The sequence below is a fragment of the Hippoglossus stenolepis genome, chromosome 1 (genome assembly GCF_022539355.2).
Source record: "Hippoglossus stenolepis isolate QCI-W04-F060 chromosome 1, HSTE1.2, whole genome shotgun sequence".
Lineage (NCBI taxonomy): Eukaryota > Metazoa > Chordata > Actinopteri > Pleuronectiformes > Pleuronectidae > Hippoglossus > Hippoglossus stenolepis.
In genome coordinates, this window is record NC_061483.1 from 19654660 (window position 1) to 19682206 (window position 27547).

At 41.5% G+C, this 27547-nt stretch overlaps 3 protein-coding genes across 3 annotated transcripts; 2 read left to right on the forward strand and 1 right to left on the reverse strand.

Moving 5' to 3' along the window:
- The first annotated feature begins 269 nt into the window (after window positions 1-269).
- si:ch73-167i17.6 (regulator of G-protein signaling 9-binding protein) lies at window positions 270-3611 on the forward strand. The gene has a single exon (XM_035157788.2). It carries the CDS (start codon window positions 964-966, stop codon window positions 1705-1707), a length of 744 nt encoding a protein of 247 aa, XP_035013679.1. The 5' UTR covers window positions 270-963; the 3' UTR covers window positions 1708-3611.
- A 4413-nt stretch (window positions 3612-8024) lies between these two features.
- On the reverse strand, window positions 8025-11098 carry nudt19 (nudix (nucleoside diphosphate linked moiety X)-type motif 19). The gene is made up of 3 exons (XM_035164244.1): window positions 10193-11098; window positions 8616-8823; window positions 8025-8450 (listed from the first exon to the last, which is right to left on the reverse strand). The coding sequence occupies exons 1-3, from the start codon at window positions 10970-10972 to the stop codon at window positions 8233-8235; spliced, it is 1206 nt and encodes a 401-aa protein (XP_035020135.1). The 5' UTR covers window positions 10973-11098; the 3' UTR covers window positions 8025-8232.
- Window positions 11099-14211: 3113 nt separating this feature from the next.
- Window positions 14212-27437, forward strand: slc7a9 (solute carrier family 7 member 9). Its single transcript, XM_035153860.2, has 13 exons — window positions 14212-14313; window positions 15136-15258; window positions 18135-18282; window positions 20528-20770; window positions 21147-21272; window positions 21349-21448; window positions 23188-23232; window positions 23492-23615; window positions 24416-24519; window positions 24904-25000; window positions 25111-25260; window positions 25673-25847; window positions 26043-27437. Exons 1-13 carry the CDS (start codon window positions 14233-14235, stop codon window positions 26102-26104), a joined length of 1578 nt encoding a protein of 525 aa, XP_035009751.1. The 5' UTR covers window positions 14212-14232; the 3' UTR covers window positions 26105-27437.
- Window positions 27438-27547: the final 110 nt, after the last annotated feature.

The following is a 27547-nucleotide window of genomic DNA, read 5'->3' on the forward strand; positions in this document are numbered from 1 at the left end:
AAGATCTGGTCAGTCATCGACCACGGCACTGTGGCTGGAAGGCAGGCGGGGATCGTGCTGACAAACGGCAGATAAAGTGGCAGATAGTGGCTTTGTGATCTGACATCACCGGCTGATGGGCATCAAGGCCCTGCCAGCTTTATAGACCAGCCAATGACAGGGTGCGTTTACTGTGAGACAGGACCAATGGGAGCGGAGCGGCTGTGTTTTTCCCTGCCCTGCCTCTCCGCCTGTCGATGAATGGCTCTGTTTTTGTGCGCGCATGTGACCACAGATGGCGCTCGCTGGTATTTAAACACCATCATCGATTGGGTGCTGAAGTGGACAGCTCCCCCACAAACACACGCACACACACACACACGAACACACACACAGGAACCCAAACCAAATCACAATGGCTCGCTTGGCTCCTCGTGGAGGATGGTCTCCCTCCCTTGTTTTTAAACTCTGACTGAAGATCTCCATTTTTCTCCTGGCGCGCAAAAACATCGCTCCAACATCCACGGGCTGCTGGACGAGAGAACGGCGCCGTTTCGCTCCACACAAACAGCAGTTAGGCGGATGTTTTCACACCTGTGGCTGAATCGGGATCATTATTCGGATTCTAAAAACAGGCGAGGTTGGATGTTTCGCATCCATTCGCATGCGTCCTGCAGGAGAGGTCCTCCGGCGCTGTGTGATCCCGAGTGGTGAAAGCGCAAAGGTACCTAAAGCCATTTACGGACGCATTAATTTAAGCCGCTCTCTGTGGCTGCTCGCAGACAGGAAAGAGCATGGATAGAGAGGAATTCGCTCTGACTGGTGCGTTGAGGGGATTTGCAGAGCTGGGGATGTGCTCCCGTGGAAACTAAACTAAGGACCAAAGCGCTGTTAGCCCTGCACTAACAGCTCGCCATTTCTCCTCAAGCCTCCTCTGGTTGTTGTTTCACCATTCTGACGAGGATATAAGTTTTCCAATCAGCCATGGGGAAAGAGGAGTGCAAAACAATGCTGGACGCTTTGAACAAAGTGACCGCCTGCTACAGGCATCTGGTCATCGCCCTGGGAAGCACCTCGGACTCCCAGAACCTGCGAGAGGAGCTGAAGAGGACCCGCAACAAGGCCCAGGAGCTGGCCGTGGCCAACAGGACTAAACTGACCTCTCTGCTCAAAGACAAGACCATCAGCAAGGAGGACCGGACCGAGTACGAGCGCCTATGGGTGCTGTTCTCCAGCAGCATGGAGCTCCTGGAGGTGGACATGAAAAGGTCCCTGGAGATAGGGCAGGACTTCCCCCTCAAGGTGCCGACGCGGCACCTCATCCAGACGGGCATGACCGGCAGCACCACCACGGTGGCGGCGCGGGCCATGAGCGTGCAGAACATGAAGTACGAGGCGGACAGCAACATCGACACGGCGGACCTGCGGGAACTGCGCTCCGAGATCACCCAGGTGAGCCAGATGATGGAGGAGATGGAGATGAAGGTGCAGGTGGCGCCGTGGGCCGTGGAGGCGAAGCAGGAGGCGGGCGCGGAGCTCAAATCCAACATGAGCTTGGGGAATTCCTCCGTGGGAGTCATCTCCATCTGCGAGGAGGAGCCCAAAGAGGAGGACGGCGGCGGCGGCAGCAGGGATGCTGGGATCGCCACGATCTGCGCCGTGGTCGGATTCTTTATCATCGTCATTGTCGCCGCGGTTCTAGGATACCTGGTCATCAACATGTCCTGAACCGTCCTGCGCCCACAGCCCACCCTGGCGATGGACGGACACCCTGCCGAGGCTGCCCACGGGGCGAGCGTCGCAGTGGGTGTAAGAGCCTGCAGCTCCACATGAAAGGGACCGAGCATTTTTATGTGGACAAGTTATTAATCTGGATTTGTGAATGTAATCGGGGGAGTTTGAGGAGTTGCACTAGATGAAAATGTAGAACAGTAGAGCCATTGTGTGTCACTCTGGGAGAATGGACGATGCACAGATAAAAAAAAAAAAAAAGTCCTTTTCAGGGGCCAAGGGTTACTTTTTGGAGGAAATGGGGGTGCGGGGAAGACATACCATTACGTGACAGTGTCTGGCCATCAGGATGATACAAGCAACACGTAATCCAAGTGGATTAGTGCAAAGCTCAAGCATAAATGTAGCCTACTGTTAAGTATCCCCCCTTGATGTTCAGCTGATTGATGCTTTGAGTTTATGACTTTATTTTCAAGCAAAGAGAAGCAGGGGGGAACCCTATAGTCAGAGAAATTATAGAAACTAAGTGAGCCAAATGTTACAGTTAACCTTTGGATGTAAACAACACTGCACTGTTCCACAGTTTGAATACAACACAGAGATCTTTAGTACAGCCAGATGTGTAGTCGGCCTGCATCTTATACTTCATTGCATCAAATCACAACGTGCTACATGAGGGACCTGAGAGACGTCCACAGTCTTTTTAATAATGCACCCGTTCACTGTAAGCCTGTTCATGTTCCGTCACAGGGTTTATTCTTCTGTTGCAATCAGTGTTGAATGTATACATTACAACATGTGAATAGACGGGTTTGTATACAGTCTACTGCTTTGTCAGATAATGTACATACAATTAAGTATATTTATTATAATAAAATCGTTTAAAATGCACTTCAAAACATTCTCTTAGTTTCGGGAAAAAGTCGCAAAAGCATTCTTTTTGTATGAATGCAAGAAGTGAATGATACTTTTTTACAAGCGAGTTCTTGGAATATGTATTTTGACTTAGAGCTAATGGTTTTAGCCCAGTTTGTAATGAATGCAAGGCCAGATAAGTGCACAGGATATTTTAAGCTGAGGATTATAGACGTAACCAGCCCCAGGTTCAAAATAGTGTTCGATTTAAAATGGAAAGCAAACACTTTAACTCCCTAATGGTTTTAGTTGTAAGAGTCTTTGAAGGTAATCCTAAGAATTGCACACAGGTGGAGTGAAGCCTGAAGGCTGCCAATTCCAAAGCCTCTGGCATGAAGAGGAGGGCTGGAGTAGTTGTCATGAAGAGCTACTACAGAACAGTTTGGGATTACCTTAACAGTTTTAAATTAGAAATTACAATCAGTTGCCAATAAAGACCTACGACCGGCTGATAGCTCAAAAACATCTAAAGATAAAGAGATGAGTGTGACTGCTTTTGGTATTTAACTTCTCAAACATTGGATGGTTTCGTGAAATAAAAAACAACAAATTGAAACGTAAAATGATGTGCAATGGATGATGGATGCATATTTTTTCCATTTGTGAGAAACGTCTGGCTAAAATCAAGATACACTTTCAATGGGCAGATGAGTACATTTGGTTGTAGCCTGACTTCATTTCACTTTATTTCTCTAACTTTCTTTCATCCAGCGCCATTTTCAGGACATTTTTTTCCATTTCTCACAGTAAAACTAATACGCTCCTACAATAATGTAATAAAGAAAAATTATATTATCCAGTCAAAATAATTACGGTTGGTAAAAATGTTGTTTCCCCTGTATCTGTAAGGATTCTGTCTGTGTTCTGTTAGACCAGCAGCACAGAGTGACCTCAGGATAACGTGTATCACCATCTACAGCACAGCTGTTGACAGACATCAGCAACTCGTCATCATCATTATTTCATAAAAGTATAATTTTTTATTACTATTGCTCTGTTGTGATATCTAATGAAAAGTCTGTTGTAATATGGCTCAACAGCTGCACATCAAATTAGCTATATACCGACTCTAACGATCACCTCCTCTATTCTTAAGGAGGTTCGCTTATAATTGTATACGATAAGTACACCCCTGGCATTTAACAACTATTCAGCCTTAGTTACAGGCTGTGTAGGCAGAAATCTCACAGGATCGAATTTGATTACGGCTGCCCTCCTCCTCCTCCTCCGAGGCCAGGCCTGACTCCTTGTGGGAGCAATGCATTCACTGCAGCACGATTACATTTTTCCTATATTTATAAAACTGTTAAATAATATTCAAGCTGCAGAAAAGGGCAGCATTTGTGATATTTCTTTGGTCAGCAGATACACTGAAATGTCTTTATCCGCTGTGTTTTATCTCCTCTCTTCCTGTCTGTCTCTCCTCGACCACTTGAGGTTCAAAACCATTAATGGAACATTGTGAAAACGCTAACTCGACTCCTAAAAGCATTGAGGTCACACAGCTGAGAGCAATTTTTTTTTTGGCAGGACTTTGATGCACGAAAAATCAGTGGCACGTCATGCTCACATCCATTCACAAAAAGGCTTTCAGACAACTTGTTTATCCGTTGTGTCATCCCGCATGGGCATTAACCTCCGTTAACAGAGAGTCAGAGACGTCTTGAAGTTCACAACAGACTAACATTGTCATCTCCAGAGATCCAAAAATATAGAGTCTATTAAATAAACATGCATGGGGAAGAAAGGAGGGTGAGAGACTAAAATAGTGGATGATAAAGCCTCCAGAAACTCTGCACTTAAAAAATGTGTCCCTCACGTTTTGCTCGTGCAACAATCCCAGATGAATGCAACTTTTGAGACTGTTTCCTGCTGAAATGATTGTGTTGCAATCTCCGTTATGCAAGCCACTGCTTAAAATAGCCACAGCATTAAAGTTTCAGAGTATGTGCTTCATTAGGTATACAAATGTACCCTATACAGGTGAGTAAATCCACTTTCTCTGCAGGTGTTTGGAGGCAATTTATTTCCACTTGTGCATTTAAGAGCCTTGTGTTCGCTTCACTCTGTCACCTGTAAAATAATAAACTAAGCAGACTGGTTCACTGGGAGGGTACACACACACACACACACACACACACACACACACACACACACGCTACACAGAGACAGACCCCTGCATCATAACCTCATCTGGATGAAGCTAGTGGGTTTCTACGGCTGTGGGTTGCCATAGAAACCCTCAACGGACTCTCCAGCGCAAACAGCTTGGAAGATTGAGCAGTGTTATTTCAACTCACCCCCTCTCTGACACCACCATCCCACACACACACGCACACACACGTACCCACACAAGAACATGCGGTGTGAGGACAGCGGCCACGAGACAAAACATCAGCATGTTTTCTCACACTGACAGAAATGTGTTTGAAAGCATGCTAGTCACAGTGATTTTATCTCAAATCCCAAATCAATAGATTTCCACTGAAATAACTAACTATCATGAGACAAATCATTTTTGATTTAACACGTAAGATCAACACAGACACATTGGGTGTACATTATACCACCTACATTGTTTAAAGAAGCAAACATAGGCCAAGATACTGAAAACAGAAAGCTGATTATGAGGACATTTGAAAACTGTGATGGTGTAAGTATTATGTTTGCATTTACACAGTTACCAAGGCCCAACACTCCCCTTATGAAACTACATTTAAATATCTTACTATCTAAATATTTAAATAATTATCGCAGCACAATTTGTATCTATATCAATATGAAAAAAGTCCAATATATATAAATATGATTATGCATTGTGTAAACACAGTGAAGAAGTATAACACACTTCATCGACCTCAGATTTGTAAAATGTTGTCAAGTGTTTGTCATTCTCTGCTAATGAAGAGTTTAAAACCACAACCTTCACTCAGGAGCAAAAATCAGCCTTTAAACCTAAAATAATTAATAATGGGACATTAATCATAACAATTATCGACTGAAGTGACATTTTTTATCTTGATGTGTGATAGTAGACAAGAACAGTTGTCAAGCCTTCACATGTAATCAACAAACCATCATAAAATGTATCACAAATCCGCCAAAGCAGTTTGAGATGTTAGTGAAACAATCAAATGAATAATGAATGAACTTGCGTTCAATAATAAATCAATTTATGAATGGCATACACAGGGTACAACCAATATGACAGAGATTATTCCTTATGAGTCATTAATTTGCCATGGGCCCAGCTGTAAGCAGGGAAGACAGCCACAGGAGAGAGGGTGAAGCCCTGCAGAGCCTCCACCGCTGACATGAGCACTCTTACTGAGAGGGACCACACCAACACGTCACCTATGGGCTGCAGGTGTCGTCTCTAAAACCCTTTTCAGATATTTAGTAGACAACCTGTTTCTATGGTTACAAGCTAAATTTGGGCAGAATAAAACCGTTACATAATCATTTTTTCTTTGTAGCGAGAAGGAATGTTAGAACAATTCTGACCAGAAAACAACGTGAAATCCATGTGAGACTTCACTCTTGACATTTCACGATACGGCGATAGGGGGGGGTCGACCACAGCTTCAACACAGAAAACAATAACAACAACAACAACAACATGAGATCTGACTGTCACGTTTGAGCTCCTTTAATCAAACAAAAACATTTTTTTTTATGAACAAACCCATCAGTATCTGGGTAAAACCTTAGATTAGAGGTCCTGTGTACAGTAAGGCACATAAACACAAGCATATAAACTGTGTGTCAATCTGTTTCTTTATATTTCTCCTCCCTGCCCTGTCAGGCTCTCTGTGCTGGACCATCAGAGAACCTGGAACTTCTCTCCCTCTCCAGATCCTGACATATAAATAATAAAAAAGGCAATAGATCGTTTTATAGATCAGTGGAATCATTTCACTGTTCCGCACTTCCCATGTGCCCACTCTGGTTGTAAAACAGAGAGCGTTTATCCTACTTAGATGAATACAGCCTACATTTTATTGCTTCATTTTAACTGAACAAAGATACTTTAATCATGACAGGATTGACACTTATAGATGAACATTGCAGAGGGAATTTCTTCATTGCACATTGCCCATGCCCATTTTACCACAAGTTGATATGGTTCCTTGGGGTCTTAATGAAATGTCTGTAACATACTTTGGTCAAAATACCACAAGGATCATTTCAAACAGCACCCTTTTTATCCTGTCTAAAACAGCCCTCCACAGAGTGACCTGTTTTGAGTGCCTGTTCCTTTAAATGCTAATGAGCCAGCTCCCCCCTCTCCCCCCATGATTTTAAACGATATAAATTACATATTTTATATGATATAAATTATCAAATATGCATCCCATACTTTGTATTCCCCTTCTGTTATCCTGGAGTTTTAATTTTCCCAATCACATAATTAAATGTCCCCCTCTGCCCATCCACTACAAGCACACAAGCAGATAGACAGAGAGAGAAAGAGAGGTGGGGGGGGCTATGAAGACCATCATTTACCCCAGAACCCCGATATTCAACGGGTACAACAACAAGCGGAGAAAGCAGAATCGCGGGCTGACCTTATATATACAGTCTATGGGGCTGACCAGCGCGGAGAAATGCACGTCCTGTGTGAACAGCCAGGCGGCTGCGGCGAGAACGACGCTGCTGCTGCTCGCAGCGGCATTCGGTCCGGTGTAAACCCGGTGTAACCAGTGGGGGCTCTGTGTGTTTGTGCCAGTGTTACAGTAGTGCTGAACACTGCGAAGTCTTCCACACTGCTGGCTGTGTGGAGTTGACACAAATTCCAGCTCACGCATGGGAGAGCGGCGGTCGCGCCCGAGCAACTGCTGCAGCCTCCCAGTCCCAACGATCCAGACAAATGCCACATGTGAGTGAATCGCGGGCTGACCAGCGGAGAAATGCTCGTCCCGTGTGAACAGCCAGGCGGCTGCGTGGCTGGGAACGGCGCTGCGCTGCCTCGCAGCCTCGCTGCGTCCGGTGTAAAACCGGAGTAGCAAGTGTGGGGGACGGGGGATGAGGTGGGGGTGGGCCAAGGCCATGTGGGGAGACTTCCAGTGCTGTTACGACACAAAACCCAGGAAGCTCAATCGAGTCGCTCAAGCATGACGTTTCTGACTTAGAGGAACTATAACAAAACGCGCGAGTGTTTTTTTCCCCGAGTTTTTGGGTTGGTAGACATGCCAGATACCCACATTAACATGTAGAAGCACTAACAAAGTGGAATTTGCATGCTATGTCCCCTTTAATACTTCTCTTCTCCCCTTACCTTTGCTTTGGCACAAAAATCAGTTATCAATCAACTGATCAATTCTTCTCATATCATATTAAGGTCTTTTGATAACGAGGATCAAAGTACAGGTCAGGTCAGTGAAACCAGACGAATGAAAGACATACAGGGGGTTCTTCGTTTATCAATGAGATGGAAAAACCAACAGAACCAGATTAAAAGAAACACATTACAATCTAATGCAACAATTAGGAACACTTGAGGTTGACAGTGTAAATGAAAAAGCGTAACAATAAAAATATTAAACCTGTTTTGTTTCATTAAAGTTTCTTGTCATTATACTGTGCACAGACGGGCGTCAGCACAAGTCAAAGCTGACTTTGAGCATCATGAGCCGAGGTTGGCTTGATGACTGGCAGCAGGTGGTTGTACTTGGGTTTGATGGTGATCTGTACAGTTGTAGAATATGGATTCAATATCACCATACGGTGCAGTGCAGTATTGTCCTGAGGTTCCTCCAGCTGAGGGTCTGTGCTTGTTTCCACCTGAGTCGTTCCTGAAGTGTCCAATGGGTAAAGTTTGTCACCTAGAAAGACAGGAGAGCCCAGGAGAGTTATACAAAGTAAGAAAATAGCCCAAAAGATGAATCTAACCAGTGACCATCTCATAAAACTAATACCTAATAACCTTATGATTCATAACACAACCTCACAGTTATTCATTATTAATAAAACAACACCAACTGAAGTACCTGGAAGCACTGATATGTGGTGTTCATCTTCTTGGACAACTACGGGCAGCCAATGCTCGCAGCCCTTAGTGGCACGTTGGCTGGAAAAGTTGTGGAGGTCATTCAGCGAGGGGAAGCGACACATGCGGCTCAGCTCGTAGAACTGTGGAGGGGGGATCCAAACCTCCTGTGCCTGGTAGCTCTGCAGGACTTCTGATGGCGTGGACCACTGAGACACACAGAAAAACAGGTTGTGTTTTATAACTGTACGACTGTTTTAGTTCAGTGCGTCAAATGGAAATCAATTCTTAGGTGTCCATATTTGTGTTCAGCTGTAATTAGGAACAAACACTGAACAACTCTACTGTAATTGACCCCTCAAAGAGTTTTGATATGTTTAAATTTCATAACAGCCACTGAAACAGTCCATCTTTAAACTTCAATTTCAGCAGCAGAACAGTCACTGTTGAACTTTATAACTGGAAGCTTGTTCACACTGAGCTCTCTGGGATCTGTCGATGATTTGTTCAAGTATTGAACACATCCTTGTACTTCAGCTTACATAGTCAGTGAACCATTTCATTCCCTAAAGGCTGTCACATACTGTCTGTATAGATGATCGCAACAGGGCAGTTTGTTGGAAGTGCTCACATGATCACAAAGCAAGATTGAGTAATTTGGGAAAATGAATGTATTACTTTTAATTTCAAAGACATACTCAATCATGTACTGACTTAATACTTCTCTGAATTGATACTAACACTAGAGCCAGACCGATTTACCTGTTAGCCAATAAAAATCTGTTTGTGTTTTCTTTTTATTTCCAGCAAGTTGATAGTTAGACTGTAAAATATCAAAGCCTCAATTACATTTATTTGTCATATAGACAAAGAAATGACATATTGGGAATCATACATTTTTGATATACATATATTGGCAGATATATCAGAATTATATTTCCTGCAAATATTGTGAAATTAGCCCCTGAAAATCCATATCATTCAGGCTCTAACCAATTCTATCGGTCTCTTTGGTTAGCAACACACAAAAAAGAAATTAAGCATCTTTTGTGAGCTGATCAATTCAATTCAAGCTTGTGATCATTTACATAGACCCATTTGTTTCAATTCACTAAACCTATGCTTTTAGATCCTGTGGTAAAAACGATGGTTTTATAGGAGCTTTTGAATATCAAAAACTACATAACTGACTATTAACTACTACATGACTACATAGTTGCTTTACTTGTTTTCTTCAGGACTTATTATATCGGCAACTGGTCTCACTTCTGGTTGTGTTCAGTTGCCTTTGCACACGCACAAGTCCTGAAGATACAATGACCTGGATGTCTGATTACTCGTCACAGATATTTCCTCAAAACATTTTCTTTAGGATGGTTTTAAGGGATGTTGTTTGGTTTTTTATATTCTATTTTGCTATGTTTCTTTTTGTATTGTTTTGTTATCTGTTGTTTTATTCCCATGTACTTTGACAAGTGCTATAGACTTAAGTTGATTATTTCTTTTCATTTTTCCTGATTTGACAGTAGCCTGTTCTTGAAACAGATCTCTGTAAAGCAACATGTGATCCTGCATCACCTGGCAGCGCACGATCTCCCTCTCGTCCTGCAGGGTCTGTGGGGTCTCGTGCAGGCAGCAGATGAAGAAAGCGGTGTCAAACCTCGCGGCGCTGTATCCGGCCACAGGAGTCAGCCAGTTGCTCCATTCGTGCAGAGCCCAGATGTTGGGCAGCAGCTGCAGCTCCCTGCACATCCTGAGGAAGTTGGAGGAGTTCTGCATCACCAGAGTCCTCCACCTGCTCAGTTCGCTGCTGCTGCTGCACAACCCGTGCACTTCACTTGTTGCCCTCGTGGCCTCTGTGCCTTTTAGTAATACGCCTTTCTCGTCCTGTTTGGACACAGCCAGCAGCACCCCGCACTCCTCGAACGTCTCCCTCAGGGCGCAGATCCTGAAGGCCACCTCTCCCGGGACAGGAGAGCCCAGGCTCAGTCGGTCCGTGGCGAACATCGGGGGTCTGCTCTCCGCCGGTTGGGTGACGCTTCTCAGACCGAAGCTGGGAGAGTCCCCGAAGGACTTGAAGATGTCGAGCCATTCGCCGGAGAAGTCCGAGGAGTCCACCTTGCCGCCGGGAAACACGTACGCGTTGGGCATGAATCCGCTTTTACTGCTTCGTTTCAGCAGCAACACGTCGTAGTCGAAGGCGGACGTGTGCGGCAGGTGTGACCGTCCACAGCTGCTGGCCAGCGGGGAGCCTGGAGCCTCCGGGGTCCTGGATGTCAAACCGGCCGGAGCGAGCCGGCGGCCTGCGGCTAAGATGAGCGTGGCCGCCTCCTTCCAGTGCCTCAGGGTCGTGTTCATCCTGAAACTCCAAGAGCGTCTTTTTTTTAAATGTCTCCAAACGCTTCTGAAAGTTGTTGTTGCTCATTCACCTGGTCCCTGTCCCCTGTTGTTGTGGTGGAAATGATGTAGTTCTACACAGACATGAGCTGCTATCGCCCCCTGCAGGCTGGATGACCGACAGTGCTGCACAGTTACAAGTCCTGCAAAAACACAATTTCTGTAATTCTTCCCTTTCTTTCGCTGTCTTGTAGAGAAATGTTATAATAATAATGAACAGTTATTTCAGTTTTATTGAATCAGGAATCACCGAAATACCAGCAGCTGTTGAGTTAACATTGGTCAACAGGTAGGCAGCATTAAAGAGATAGTTCACCCCCAAAATGTAGTGTTTGAGTCCACAAAAGACTTTTGGAATTTCAGGGGTAAACAACGTTGCAGCCAAATCCAATACAATTGAAATAACTGGTGACCAATTCTTTAAACTTTAAAAAAAGAAAATGCCTCCGTTCTGCTCCTGTGGTGTCATCTAAGTGTCCACCAGCCCAGACGTCCAAATTCGACTCGAAACATCGCATTTACACCATCTTTTTAGCATAAATGTCCTCTGTTATCCTCAGCCTGGAGCCGTGTTCATGTTCGCATGCGCACACACTTCACAAGCTCCATGCTCTCTATCAGTGACAACTCGATGCCCTCGGAACTAGTGATGCTACTGGTACATTTGTACTGGTACTTATCGTGAGTTCACGCTGATCTCGTCTTGGGCATTTCAACAGCTGACATGGGACCCTACCCCATATCAACAATAACAATAACATGAAAGAGAATAAAAATCAAGGATTCAAGTTGATTTGCATATATAATGGGATATTTTTGGACTTTAACTTAAACTTATACTTTAACATCATGGACAGCTCAAGATAGGTTAGAAATAATCCAAACATCTTCCTTAATTATAAAATTGAAAAAAAACATCTTTCATTAAAATGAGGCGAGGCTTCATTTGTCTCAGCAAAACTATCCTCCATTCAATAGACCTATGTGTTATGTACCAGTTAACATACAAACAGCTTTAAAAAATCACTCAAATTCCATTAAAACAAAGCCAATACTGTGATTAAAATAAATCTTTATTTAAGTGAATGGGTGTTCGACATTTCAATAATGGCAAATCTCTGTATGTTAATCGATTTTTCTGTTTTTCAGTCTCAGCTGTTTACAAACCTGTCGAGCTGAAGCATCACAGTACAGTAAATAGATATAGCCTATGGTAGATTTTTGTTTTCTCACAAAATATTTTCATAATATATGAAGACCCGCTTTCTCCTGTGTTCGTTTTTTGCAGCACTGGAATAACACAGTCATACGAGTCTAAATTTGAGGCTGTCAATGCACTGTGATGGAAATCTGGAAATACAAGAGGCTGGAAACACCAAAGTTATCTACGTGTACTTTAATAGGGGCTTTCTGCAGAAAGGATCAACACAGAGAGTCACAAGGATCTCAGAGTGAAGATGGAGAACAGCCAAATACAAGGATCTTATATAGGAGAACTGAGGGCTGTCTCTCTGAACCAATCCAGACTGGTTCTGTAGGCGCAGCTAGAGAGAGGAATCTAAACACAAACAACTGATTTACATGTGTTTCCTAAGGAGATAAGCAGACATACATTCCGTTCTTTGGAGGGTAAATAAGTGGCTAAAGGGTCTGGCAGTATTCAGGTCATAAACAGTTCAGACCATAAAACAACTCAGGTCATAAAAGTCTTTAGACAGGGCTGCAAAAACTTACACTCAACTACAAAATAGTTTTCAACCACACTTAGTTAATTTTTCCAATACAGCACTTAGTCAGATCCTAAGCCCCGGTGAACGTGTCTGAAACTTGCACCCTGGTATTGGTCATAAGTTCCTGTGCAGGGTGACTGAGTTCATATGAAAATTTGTTCTTGTATTAGCAGATTACCATGAGCAGGCGAGGCTGTCTGTCTGCAGCAACTGTGTCTGCAGCAAATGCCTCAGCGAACAGCAGTCACCACAGGAAGTCAGTGTGTACTAACAATGACTGTGTTAGAAAGACAAACTATCAGACTGTTATCCGTTGGTTACTGGTGGATGAACTGTTAGAATGAATGTTTGAATGAACTTCAGCCAGACGTACATTTGCTTTTACTTAGTAATAATATAAATGATGATAACAACAATAATAATATAATAACAACATAGTACTGTGCAAACCTGTAGTGTGTATCTATGTGTCATTGAGAATATATTAAACTGCACTCTGCACATTCATCAAACCATTTGACTTTTGAAGACTGAATTACTGAAATGATTTCGACATTTAGGTATTTAATCAGACATTCAACAAGCTTTTAGCTTCAACACAATTTGTGCTGAAAATCCATAGAAAACAATCCACAAATCGGCACTTTTAAAGCAAAGTGTTAATCTTTCTCTTCTTTTGTCAAAACATATAGAGGCATTCTTTTCATATTTAGCTCGACCCCTTCTCATTTGGAAGGTTACAACTTAAAGCTGGAGCTTACACACACAAACACACAGAAGCAGAGTCAACACATGGATTAACACTTCAGAAGCTTTACTCTTAAACAAAATCCAATGCTTTAGTGTAAAAGTTTGTGGTAACCCCTGATAATATACTGATAAACATTGCAGCATAATATGAAACATCTCTGGCAGTAAAGGAATGGTAAAGGGAAGTATTGAGGGGAAGGAGGGACAGAGTAGAAGGGGAATGTGACACACAAACACAACCACACACAAATGTGCATGGGCACACATGCAGGGGTGTCACATATCCGTATCAAAGAAGCATTGTGAATAAAGTCTAGTGAGCTCAGAGCGGAAGAAGGGTCGAAGAAGAGATGAAATGTCTCGTATATATTATGAGTCCCAGTTGCATTTTAAAGGGATTGATTGGCTGAATCTGAAACAACAGATGATGATATGAATGTTCATTGGGATCTGATATTGTTGAATTACTTTATAACTTGGTTTTGTTACAGTAAAACCTAAAATCCCCCCAAATAACACGTCAGCTCTGAGCTCTGATCAGTGGATTTCATTAACTCTAAACTAAACTATCTTTCCTTTATTCTCCTTCACTGTCTTCACCAACCTCCCTTTTCCTCCAGGAGGTCCAATCAGAACCCGGGATCCTCCCACCGGAGGGGCGTGCTCAGGTTTTCATTTGCACCACACATTCCTGCTTTCCTTCATTTAACTTGGCTCAGTATCAATAGAGGGGTCAAATCAATGTACCTGGGCTTGAAAAAAACAAACAAAACATCTAAAGTTCATGGAGCATCACTGAAGTGGCTTCAGTCCGACATACATGTAAGTGAAACATCTGCTGAAATACTTATTTATTCATTTGTTATTATATATCAAGTGGCTCGTTAAAAGAGTGATTTTCAAATTTAATTCAGTTTTTTATTATATCAAAAAATCATATCTTTCTTGACAAGACAGTGTGTTTGTCATGTTACAAGATGGTAATGATAAACTTCCCTTTCTTTAGTATTAAGGTCATTTTTATCTCACCCGCAATTCACAACAAATGTTACGTAACACACATGGAACAATAATAGCCCTGTGATCCATGCCCTGAGTGAAATTTGCAGTGATTTGATTTAAATTCTGTGTGTGTGTCAAATTTATGGTTGTCCTTTTATGGTATAAAATAAGAATGCAAAAGCTGCTTTTAAGTTGTACAATGTGTTTCTAAAAGGTAAAACACCTAAATCCTAAATCTTATTATTGTAATATATCGCCTGCTGTGGCTCAGAACCACTGTTCATTAGTAAAAGCTGAAGAAAAACTGTGCAAAGTCAAAAATCTGGGCAGCAGATCTGGATCAGCACCTTGTAGTGGAACAAAACACCCGTGAGATCAGAGGATTAACAATGTAAATAAATTTGCGTTGGAGTGGATTTTCTCTGGGTACTTCTGCTTGTGTGAGCCTCATTGTTTGACCAGAAGAGAGGGAATGCTGGGGCCGCTGGCAGCAGGGCACAGTGTTCCCCTCTAAATCTTATCACCCTGGGTGATGACCTTATAAAGACAGCCAAGATAAGATTTTCTAACTTTTGCAACCTACATGTGATATAAAAGTAAATGAAACTGTAATATTTTAATGCATTTTGGTTGGTTTACCAGACAGAAATGGATGACGACAGCATTAGGAAGGGGAAGGAGTCGCAGAATGGCTCCACTGACCGCAGCATGGACGCTCATACCAAAGAAAAGCAGCCCGTTAAGGCCACTGTGCTTCAGAAAGATGTGAGTGTGTGTGTGTGTATCTGTTTGACTGTCCTTGATATGTCCGGCTGTTCCTGAGAATGTGTCTCATTAGTTGTTCACACACCAGGATCAGCCCCACCAGTACATTTTCACAGAGATGGGGGTTGGGACAGAGTACCAGGCAGTACCACTGCAACCATCTGCACACATTAGCTCCGCAGTGATCCACTCACTGGTGCTTTCCTGGCCCCATAAACCCCACAGGCCATGAGGTGAATTTACATATCAGGTTAGCTGAGAAGGAAAAAGGAACTCATCATGATTAAATCTGTGTCACATGTATGTGTGGGGGATGGATTTTGATTGGAAGCATCCATTCAAAGTAAAAATGAGTAAGACACTCAGATAAACAAGAGTCTACAGAAAACACTTAGAGGATTTTCATGCACAACAACCCTTTGAGCAAAATTCAAACATGCTAACTTGTACTGACCATATTTACATTTTGATGCAGGGATGCAATACTTATGTTTCCCGTCTTAGTCTAATGTGTAAGTCTGCCAATGTGTGTTAATTACCTCTCCCAAGGATGTTGTGTTTTTGTCTGTGTTGGTTTTTTGTCTGTTAGTTAGCAGGATTATGACTAAACTACTGGACACATTTCCACAAAATGTGGTGGACGGATGCAGGCATGGGTCGGGGGGAGGATACCATTACATTTTGGTGCAGATCCGTGTAAGGGGGTTAGGGCCAAGGGTCCAGGATAACGTTTTCCAACATTTTTATTGATTCTCAGAGAATAATTCCTGGGTCTTGATGAAAAAATGAAGAGACTGATATTTATGAGGCAATTTGGTGAAGATCCAAATAAAAATGTGGATCTAGTAAATTAAAATGTGGTTTCATACGGAAACTGTTCAGCCTTGTTGGAGGTGTGTGCTCTAAAGAGTGCCCTTCTAGTTAGCGATAAAACAAAAATAATTGCAGAATAATGTCATTAGTTTTGTTATTATTGTGTCTTAAACAAAAATATTGGACAATTGTTGACCTATAGATGAAAAGATACCAAAGTCATTAGCATTAAGGATCTTGAGTTCATGAATCTCTGTACAAATTGTCATGCCAATCCATCCAACAGTTGTTGAGGCATTTGAGTATAGAGCAAATTGTTTGCCACACGGTTAATGGGTCTAGAAGCCAAATCAAGCATCAGTTATTAATCAATTAAATAAGAAACAGTTACACATGTATCAAGAGATGCACATGACCTGAAATATTTCTGTAAACACATCTTCTTGAACATTTCAGGCAGAGCAGAACAATGTTTTTCTGCTTTATATTAAGTAACTCATTAAACCTAAAATTAAAGATTCTCTCTCCTCTTGATACACATCCAATTTTTCCTCCCCTTGTTGTCTTTTTTCTCTGAGTGAACATTTTTATACTATGTTCACCAAGAAGTTGCTTACTCTGTCTTTCTGCGGTTTGGGTCTGGACAGTTGACATACAGGTGATTTCTAAGAGTTTTAAATAAAGTTGTTGGTTGTGGCCAAAAACATTGTGAAACAAAACAATGATGTTGTTGCTGTAAAACCAAATTTGTTTATTGGTTAGGGCTGCTTCAAAGTTTCATATGAGTGATATATTAATTTATATTAATGATTAATATCAGGGGCATTTCAGGGACTTTGAGGGGCCCGGGTGAAAGGGACCTGGGGGCATTGAACCAAATGCTACCAAACCAGATCATTTCAATCAAAGGATTATTTTTTCATCAAAATTATAAAGAATGTGTAAACTGTGCCTACACATAAGTAATAAGGTTGAAGTACAAACCTCCAGCACCATCACAGACACATCATACACATGTTTAGAGTCTAAACTAGACTGTCTAAACTTAAGATTAAACTTTGGTCTTTTTGCAGTCTCCATAGCTGATCATACAATTTAATGGTTCCCTGTCAAATTTCGTGCCGCCCCCCAACAAAATTCTACTACAGTGGAAACTGCTTATCGTGATCACGTCCAGATCAAATTCATCACTATAAGCAGGTGATAACAATAAACGATTTAAGTAGCTTCTTTATGATAGTCCCGAAATTTGTGGGAAAGGTAACAGCGCCACACACACACACACACACACACACCCATACATACACACACTGACCTTGTGCACACTTCTTTCACTCTCTTTCGCTGACACACTCACACACACTCAAACAGTATCATCGGACACGTGTAAAAACAATAGAATTTTTTATCTTAGACAATAAATGGAGAGGTGGAGGAGGTGGTGGGACACGCTCAGTTTGGCTCAATTTGGTTGGCAGTGCACAGTGCGAATGATAGAGACACAGAGAGGAGCAGTAAATTACTGACAGGGCTGGTAAAAACTGTAAGAAAAGACCCAAAATGAACACTGTCAGCAGCCGTGCATGGCTCCCTTTGGTAAAGGGTGGGGGGTGACGACTCTGTACCCCTCCGGCGTAATTTTCGGCCAGAAAAAAACATGACATCATCCCCAAATAATCATACACAGGGCAGCTTTAATGAAAAGCAAAAAGTCAAACAAACTTAAAGCTGCCATGAGTGATTTCTAACTTCTGGCTCATCAAGTGCATGTGGTTGAGGTGTTTATAACATAGAAACCCAGTCTATCTCCAATCTGTCCACATGACGTGTTGAGTTTGGTGAACTGGTGTGAATGTGAGTCTGATCTTCACTTGCCTTATGGCTCTGGTTTGTTCTCCACCAACTCAAGAGAGAGTTGATGAATATAATACAAAATCACAGCATCAATCCCAGAATATTGGAAAATGATTTCTGCTGAAATTCACTAAATATATAACAATCAAGAGAGCTCAAATATGAGCATTTAATAACATTTTCCTTTTGCTCTGTGTGTGCTTGGTCAGGTTGGACTGCTGAGTGGCATCTGTCTGATTGTTGGGACGATGATCGGCTCTGGGATCTTCATTTCTCCGAAGTCTGTTCTGCTGTACTCTGGAGCTGTGGGGCCCTGCCTCCTCATCTGGGCTGCCTGTGGCGTGTTAGCCACTGTGGGTGAGAACACACTGCAAATCAATACATCACTTAAATACAGCATCAGATGGGAGAAAGGTTTAATACCCTCCCCTCATGTATGAGTATATGGTGAGAATTTAAGTGGGATTACAGGAACTGGACTTATTGGTTTTTCTCCACTGTGGGACAGTATGTACAAAAGACCATAAAATACACATATAAAAAGATAAGACTGCTGTGTAAGATATTGCTTTTATGGGATTTTAGATTACTTTATAGAACATGACATGTCTTTATTATTCTAAAGCATACTTCATTCTTACCTTCTTACTTCTGTTGCATTTATATCTGATTATAACACATGTTAATGTATGGCCTCCTCCAGAGAGAGTAAGGATTCTGGTTTTAGGCTGAACCCAAAGTTGATGAACCAGGAGACAAGAAACAGAGACAAGGAGTTTAAAACAATTTGATACCATAACTGATAACAGGAGATGAATAGGACCAGACAGACATATTTTCAGGTTTAGCTTCTAGAACTGAGGTGACTTTTCTAAGATCCACAGTCCAGAGTCCAGGCACAGGCAGGCAGAGAATCAAGCCAAAGTAGGGCAGGGCGAGGCAAGCTAAGTGCGGTGAGTGTTACACGAGTGAACAGGATGATTCTAAACACCAACAAAAACAGGGATTAGCAAGTGGAGCAGGGAAATACTTTCATGTTGCAAGGTTGAGAAGCAGCACGTCTAACTACAAAGGCTGCAAACGATATATGGGTTGGAGAGCTGGCATCAATTGTTGAATTCAGTAGGTAGGTGTACAGGGGATTTTGGAGGGCAATGGTAAAAGAAATAAAGATGGATGACGTATCTCCAATAGTTAAGATATCCTGGATGGTGGTGTCACAATCATGCACATTTAACATAAATTTATCGTGGAGTTGAGTTGAAGTATCAAGGTCCCACTGATAGACACACTCAACGAATCGCGAGTGAGTCTCAGGTGTCAATCATGACGTTTCACCCTATTTTTACAGCTTCAAATATCTAATTAAAACCAAGGCTATTTGAAAAATTAACACTAAATTCCCAAAAGCTTTTATTTGATGTTTACTTTAACTTTTAATTTGGCCCATGTCCATGTCCCATGTTTATGACTTATACAACAGCCGGCCACCGGGAGGCGATCAGGATGACTTTACTTCACTCTTGGGGAGTGGTCGTGTCTCAGTCTCTAGGTGAAGACACAGACAGACAAGGATGGAACTCGGACAAAAACACGAGAGGAGAGAGGTTCAGAGGAAGGAAACACTGAAAAACAAATCAGCAGGTCAAACTGTGCAGGGAGAAGATTAGAAATCTCTCTCAGAGGAAGCAACTTGCTCACAGTACTTGTTTTTCAATTCAAAATGTATTTGTGTAGCACCAAATAAGATGCATTATTTCAAGGCGAATTTGAGACCTTACAATATTACAGAGAGAAACCGAACAGTTCCCTCAAAGAGAGAGCACTTTGGGACAGTGCAGAGAAAAACCTACCCTGGTGATCTTTGTCCTTGTAAAAAAGCTGTAAGTCATAATTCCATGACTGAAGGGCCCCAGTGGACAGAATAGCTAAATGCAGAGAAACGGACAAAACAAACAGAGCTAAATAGCTGTTGAACTGTTCAGTCGGTGTGTTTCGACATTTATCAACAAAAATATTAATCATTGTTGTTTTTTAAATGTAAAAATGTCATGATTTCCAATGGAGCAAAGCTGCACTTTAAGAACTCAGAATCTAGATATGTGGGACTCTGTGTCCTTTATTATGATGGTGGTAAATGTTAAAGTTTATTGGTTGGATTGCAAGTCTGGCAAATCGTTGACACACTAAAAAGCAATAAATATTTTTTACCGCATGTAATGGAGTCAGGTCAACGTGCCCGGGTTGTGCTTATTTTTCCATTGCCATAAAACCAAAGAAACTTTGATCATCTTGAAAAATAGGAAAATATCTCCTGAACAAAATTGATTAATTTTCACTATTTCTTTTGTAAAGTCTACCGAACCAAGTTTTGCTGCCTTTAAAAAATTTTTTTTTTAAATAACACTAGACGAAATTAGCAATAGTTTAGTGTTTAGTCTCATAGTCATCAATTGCGGTTGCATTATTCAGCTTGGGGTTGATGCTATTAAAATAAATGTATAATCTTAAAAGTACTGGTTTTAACTGTGAGGGTATGAGTTTGAATATAATCCCCCTCTGTTATCTCCCCTCTTCTTTGGGTGTGTACGTGTGTCTCCAGGAGCGCTGTGCTACGCTGAGCTCGGCACCATGATCACTAAATCAGGAGGAGATTATTCATATTTAATGGAAGGGTTCGGCCCCCTTGTCGCCTACCTTTACTCCTGGACCACCGTCATGGTGTTGAAGCCCTCCGCCTTCGCCATCATCACGCTGAGCTTCGCAGAATACGCCTCCACCCCTTTCTACCCCGGCTGCACTCCTCCCGTTGTTGTTACCAAGTGTCTTTCAGCAGCAGCCATAGGTAACTTTTACTTTAATCCCTCTGAGTTAATGGTTCAAATCTGTATAGTAAGTAGTTGTTATAGATTTTATTGTATTAAAACTGGACCGGCCACTAAAGTCTTTTGTTTTTGTCAGTCATCAAAAAAAGGCAATAGGAACATGTCGTACTGTAGAGTAACATACAAAGTTCCGAAGGCAGCTAACCACTGAAATGTTTCCACATTAAATACAAACTTACATAAAAACTGCAACAGTGCACTCAACATTATGAAAAACGCAAACTTTAGAAAAAGAAATGCAGGTAACAGAGGTGTTACAAATAATGAATCATCTTTGAGAGATGCCATGTATTTCAAACGTCTAAGTAAGAATCTTGTATTTTTTCTTTTTCTCAGTTATGGTCGTCTCAGTCAACTGTCTGAGTGTCAAACTGGCGAACTACGTGCAGAACGTCTTCACTGCAGCTAAACTCTTCATCATCCTCGTCATAGTGGTAGCTGGCATGGTTATGTTGGCTCAAGGTGGGTTTACTTCTACTATCAGTGTCTTTAATCTGCAGCCCAGCTTAAATATGATTATTTCTTTGTATCTTTGCAGGAAACACTGAGACTTTGTCAAATACGTTTGATGGTGCGTCATCGTCCTTTGGAGGATTTGGACTTGCATTTTATAATGGGCTTTGGGCTTATGATGGATGGTAACAGTCACACTTCACTTCATTGTTTCATTTTAACATGCTGAACAGGTTTGACCCTGCTCTCCCACAAAGCAATGCACGGAAGGGCCTTTTCGCGCTGTACCGACTCGATGTGAGGAGCACTGTGACCCCACTCAGCATCCATGTTGTGGTCTTTTTTTCATGTGGCAGTGGCACACTGTTTTTTTCTTTGCACAAAGGACACAGAAACACAACAGAACATGACCCTGCCTTTCAGCTGCTGTCTTGCCTCTTGCCCTTTTCCTCAGATGTGTGGCTTCTACCCTGAGTCACACTTACTGTTGTCTCCAGAGCAGGTCGTATTCCACATTATGAGTTCACAGAAACAGGGTGATCAGATACCAGGCTTTTTGAGCCCACATACACCATTGTATAGTCAGCCTCATTGACAGCAATCATCAAGGCCCTTCTAGATATAAAGGAGACATAGCCTATAATACTTTTTCAGTTTTTCTTTCCTCTAGTGTGTTAAAGTTAAAACATATGCAGGTTAAAAAAAGTCTCCCCCACAAAAGACTGCCCCTGAAATACTTTGTCAGTACGTCTGACCGATACTTCTGCATCATTGTGATGTCATGCCCCACATTTACATAATGCACACCTAGCAGCTAGTCTGGCACACCCCAAACAAAGTCAGGTAAAGTGAGAGCACAGGCTGACTTTTCTTACCCAGTGCTGGATGACCAATCACAACCGAGTGAGCCAGCTGGCCAATCAGAGCAGACTGGGCTTTATCTGGAGGAGGGCCTTAAAGAGACAGGAGCTGACCCGAGAATTTCAGACAGAGGCTGAAAAGAGGAGCAACGGCAATGGAGAGTTTGAGGAAAGTGATGCATTTTCAGAACTGCAACCTTTTCAAACAATCACCCAAATTATGAACCTGTATATGAGCAGAATATGTTTCCTTTAATGGCAGCAGTTCCCTCAGTTGTTCCCTCTGTATATTAGACAATACTATCCATGACTATACTCAAAGGGTGTTTTTTAATCTTTACTGAGTCTGTGCTTGTACAGTAAAATATGTCGGTGTTGGTTTAGAGAGTTGTTTGTGCATCACAGAGCACCAGCAGGTGAAGCCTGTCACCACCACCTCCCTGATAAGCATGGTTGCTGGAGTGTCTCAGTCACTGAGCATTATGGATGACATTCTCCTCTGAGTCAGTCACAGGTGAGTTATTTTGATATGTCTGACTGCAGGCTTTCCACAGCAATGCCTGTATCTCCGGTGTTGTGACAAGCTGGGAGTTTCTACGTGGCCTCCCGCCATCTTTATCCTGGCACAGAGCATTGTTACCTGACTGTGTGCAGTCACAGTCGCCGGTCACTTTCTCTGAGGGGGCTTGAATAGGTGACTGACTCCTGCTGGGATTGCAGCGGTGAAAGCAAGTGTCAGGTTTTAACCTTTTGTACCAATAGGGCCAATTAGATGGTAAAGCCTGTGTGAAATGTCACATTAAATACCATGTCACTGACACTGAAGATGCTGAGGAGGGATTACAGCGATTCCTTCCATAGGGTCAGCACTGCAAGTAAAACTATACGTGTTAAGTACACACTGCTGTGCAGAGGAGGGCGGTCCAGCCTTTAAAGGTCTTGCAGAGAAGATAAGCTCATCATTAAAAAACTATACAGATTTGTAGATTTTAATTATTTCATCTTGGCTTGGCCTTTATTAGCAGGATGGTACTTTCAGAGTAACCCTCTATTTGTTTTCCCAGGAATCAACTGAATTTTATCACAGAGGAGCTGAAAGACCCATACAGGTAGGACAAGGACTCATTGTCAAATACATTTTTTTGTAGTTTTTAGTGTCCCTCTACAATTCAAGTCTGAACTTAGATAAAATACGATGTATTTTTTATTGAAATTAGTTAATAGTCAGAATAAAAAGTAATTTAGTTACACTATAATTAAGTGCACCACAGTTCATTCAGGAACACTGAACAAAGTGAGTTTTTGAATAGAGAATTTCCTGTTAAAAGATTCCCTCTGTAATATGATGTTTTTGTTAATGTCTCTCAGGAACCTGCCACTGGCCATTCTCATTGGGATCCCCTTGGTTTCTGTTTGCTATGTGTTGGTCAACGTCTCTTACTTCACTGTTATGACGACCACTGAACTGCTGCAGTCTCCAGCTGTTGCTGTGGTAAGAAGGCTGCCATGGAGTCACAGTAGTTAAAGTATCCAAAGTGGACAAACTAAACACCTTTTGAGTTTTTATGACAACTGAAAGCTACCACAGGTTCTCTGTCATGTTTGGAAGAGGAGGGGTATTCAGCTGCAATATGCAACTCCACCACTAGATGTCCCTAAATTCTACACACTTACCCTTGTGGACCTGAGATGCCACAGACAAAGATATTTCTTTCATGCACTGGACAATCCCAAGATTTTGGGCTGTTTTTCTTCTATATATGTCCTTTAAACTAGTGGAAAGAAAACTTTTTTTACTACACTTTGCCTATTTGCTTCTGTCAATAAGTAACAACACAGCTCTCTGCACCTTAATCATTGTCATCACAGTTGTAAAACTTTCTCTTCTGCACAATGTTATCAGATGCAAACAGGTCAATCCCTTGTATCAACAACCAATTGTGAAAGAAAAAGGGAAATTTTCTGTCCATATCCCAAAGGGCTTTACAAAGTGGTTTGTTGATATATCATTCATCATCCAGAATTTTACAACATCTTATTCCTAAAAACACAAAAAATTGCCATGGTCTGAGTATTTTCTGATATGCAAAATCCTCTGACTCAGAAATTTGAACCTGCCCTCCTCCAACGTTCAGATTCTGGTTTTGTAATTTCCTGCATACTAGCACATCGTTTAATTAGACATTTATTTAAACATAACATTTCAGCAAAATTTTAACAAAAAGATAATGCACCTAATAATGGTTTCATGAAGTGATATGAATAACCCTATTCACCTGTGTGCCTCCTCAGACTTTTGGAGACAGAGTTCTTCACCCAATGTCGTGGATCATTCCGCTCTTTGTTGTCTTTTCCACGTTTGGTTCTGCCAATGGAAGTTGCTTCACTGCTGGCAGGTAAAAAGTCACATTATAAAGGAACCACAAAGATGTCATGTGTTTGTAGAACTGTGTAGTGTGTTTATTTGTGTATGAGACAAAAAGCACAAACAAAGTGAGAATGTTCTTATGTATTAGAGATGGAAAAACAAGTTTTTATTGTTTGAATTGTATGCAACAATTCATATGAAAGTGCCATAACATAAGTTGATATTATATAGTTCATCTGTTCAGTTAGGCAATCCCGTAAAACTCATGTGCAATACTTTTCGATTCACATATTGACATGGAATAAAGCAAAATAACCAAAACTAAATAAGTAAATAAGCACATCAAATAAATCATAAAACAAAAAGAGTATTCAACATCATAAAACATATTTATGTCTTTCTCTCTCCCCAGACTGGCCTATGTGGCTGGTAGAGAGGGTCACATGGTGAAACTTCTATCCTATATTAGTCTAAGGCGCTACACCCCATCACCTGCTCTCATATTCAACGTGAGTCGATGTGTTTAATTTTACTACTTTACGTCATTCACTGTGTTGCTATCCAGATAAGTTTAGGTAAATAAAATGTCCTCCCTAAAACTTCCTGTTTCATGTTTTAGGGGTTTCTGGCTATTTTCTACATTGTCCCAGCAGACATTAACACCCTCATCAACTACTTCAGCTTTGCTCAGTGGATGTTTTATGGTCTGACGTCACTGGCTCTCATAGTGATGCGATTCACTAGGAAGGAGCTCCATAGACCACTGAAGGTGAAGCTCTCCGGAGATCGCTCCTCTTGTATTATTTCATCCCAGCAGCTATTTCTATTTTTGCATTACTGTATTTAATTACTAAACATACAAAATAATTTATACAATTTATATTGTATCTATATTAATAGCAATTTACATTGTTGTAAATTTATATTTATATTGTCGTTGATTTGGATAATTTAATGTCTAGACACATTTAGACAACACTGGCATTATCACCCACTAGCATTAATAGCAAACACATCCAATTTAAAAATAGCTAAAGTATACAATAACAGAACACAGTTAAATTAAATATTTCCATATTATCCTGGAATAATCGATATACTTTCTTTATTCTGCATCCCAGGGTAGAAGTACAAATAAAAACTAAACACTTTATCCTGTGTAACTCTGTGATTACTTGAAGGTGCCGATTGTCCTGCCAGTAATAATGGTGCTGGTGTCCTGCTACTTAGTCCTGGCCCCCATCATTGATAAGCCAGAACTGGAATACCTCTACTGTGCTATCTTCATCTTCAGCGGATTTCTCCTCTACTACCCTTTCGTCCACGTGAAGGTCAAATGGGCTCGCACACTCATGAGTAAGCTTACTTTGTTTTTATTACTGAAATTCTAAGCTTCTGAAATATTTCTACTGGCTCATAATCATTAGAATAAAATTTAATAAAAAAAAAAAAGGTAGAAAACAGATGGATGACATGCAGTGTCACGTTGTGCTGACCCCATGGTGAACCTTACCAGTGCTGATATGATCTTTGACCTCTACTCCCCTGCAGGGCCTATTACTATGCATCTGCAGCTGCTGATGGAGGTTGTTCCTCCTGAGAAAATTGAATGAGAACGGACACGAGTGAGAACCAGGGCAATTTCTGCTGCTTGTTGTGAAATGTTGGGTCTGGTTTTGGAAACAGTGGGCCGGAGATTTGGCTCCTGGAGCTGGAGCTGGGCCACAGTCAAAAATCTGAGCTGACTCCCGTTAAATATCTGTGTGACAAAAGTAAAAGTGCACGTACTGTTTTCATGAACTCGTCTACCAGGTTACTCCTGTAAATAGATAGAACAACCCAGCCAGACAGACCATAACCTGGTGATGTCTCTCTCCACATGAAGAAGTAGCCTCCATTTAATCTCGTCGACTGCGACTGAATGTTTGGTCGAATTTTACTTTCCCTGCACTGAAAGCTAAGCTGTCACGTTAAACTATTTCCTTATGTAGTCAATGACAACAGTGCCAAAGATTTAGATATGCGCAAAATCTGCACTCGAGCAAAGGGAAACAGTAAAAACATTTTAAATGCATTAAGGAAATGACACAAATGTTCGGCAGATCATGCACCAAGATGCGGAAACATGTTTACTTAATGATGTTTGTATATTATTTAACGATGCTCTCTCTCCTTTCACACTGGAATATATTGGAACAGTACTGCATTGTGTAACCTGGTGTTTATTAAAGGTATAAATCTTTGTGAGCGTGAAGTGGACCCGACAAATAATCAATTTGTGAATCCACAAAATATTTGACTGCTGATTTATCATAATTGTAAATAATGTCTTTCATGGGGTGTAACTCATAAGAATACAGCCAAGTGGATGTGTTGGTTATGAGGTGTTTTAGTTGCCTGTGCTTTGCATAACGTCCACTGAAAATCCCCTTTCAAAAACACGGCGATGAAAATTATGGATAACACTTTGGATACAATTAGTACTGCAAAATTTAGAACACAGAAGATTGAATGAATCCACACGAGGAAACCTGCGGAGGGACAATAAAGTTTCAGAGCCAGTGAATGAATTTTTGGTTCAGTACTCACAGAGATTTGATTTGGTCTTTGTTGCCCTCTAGTGGCACTTAACGCTACATACCAGCGTTAATCTATGATTTCCTATGTGCAATCCCTGGTGTAAAAGAAATGATTTTCTCCAGTAGTGCCAGTAAATTTGCATTGGCTTTGCTGAACGGGAGGATTTTCAGATAAACTGCTCAGTAACTTCTGCCAAATGACGACTGGAACTGTCTGTGGAAGCAGCATGTGGGGTTGTGTCGCCCGTCGTGCTTGGCTCTGGGGGAATTTTGGTAAAGAAAGCTGTCGTCCTGCAGAATTGAACAAACAGGTCCCACATGAAGACTGAATAAATACTGACAAAATAAAGAACTCTTCTGGAATTGATCAAGCTCAACGTTAGATTTATGATTCATCGCACATTTACACAAATACCCAGGATTCATCCCCTTCCCCATAAATTTGGGACTCATTTTGAAATTTTGCAGTTACATTCT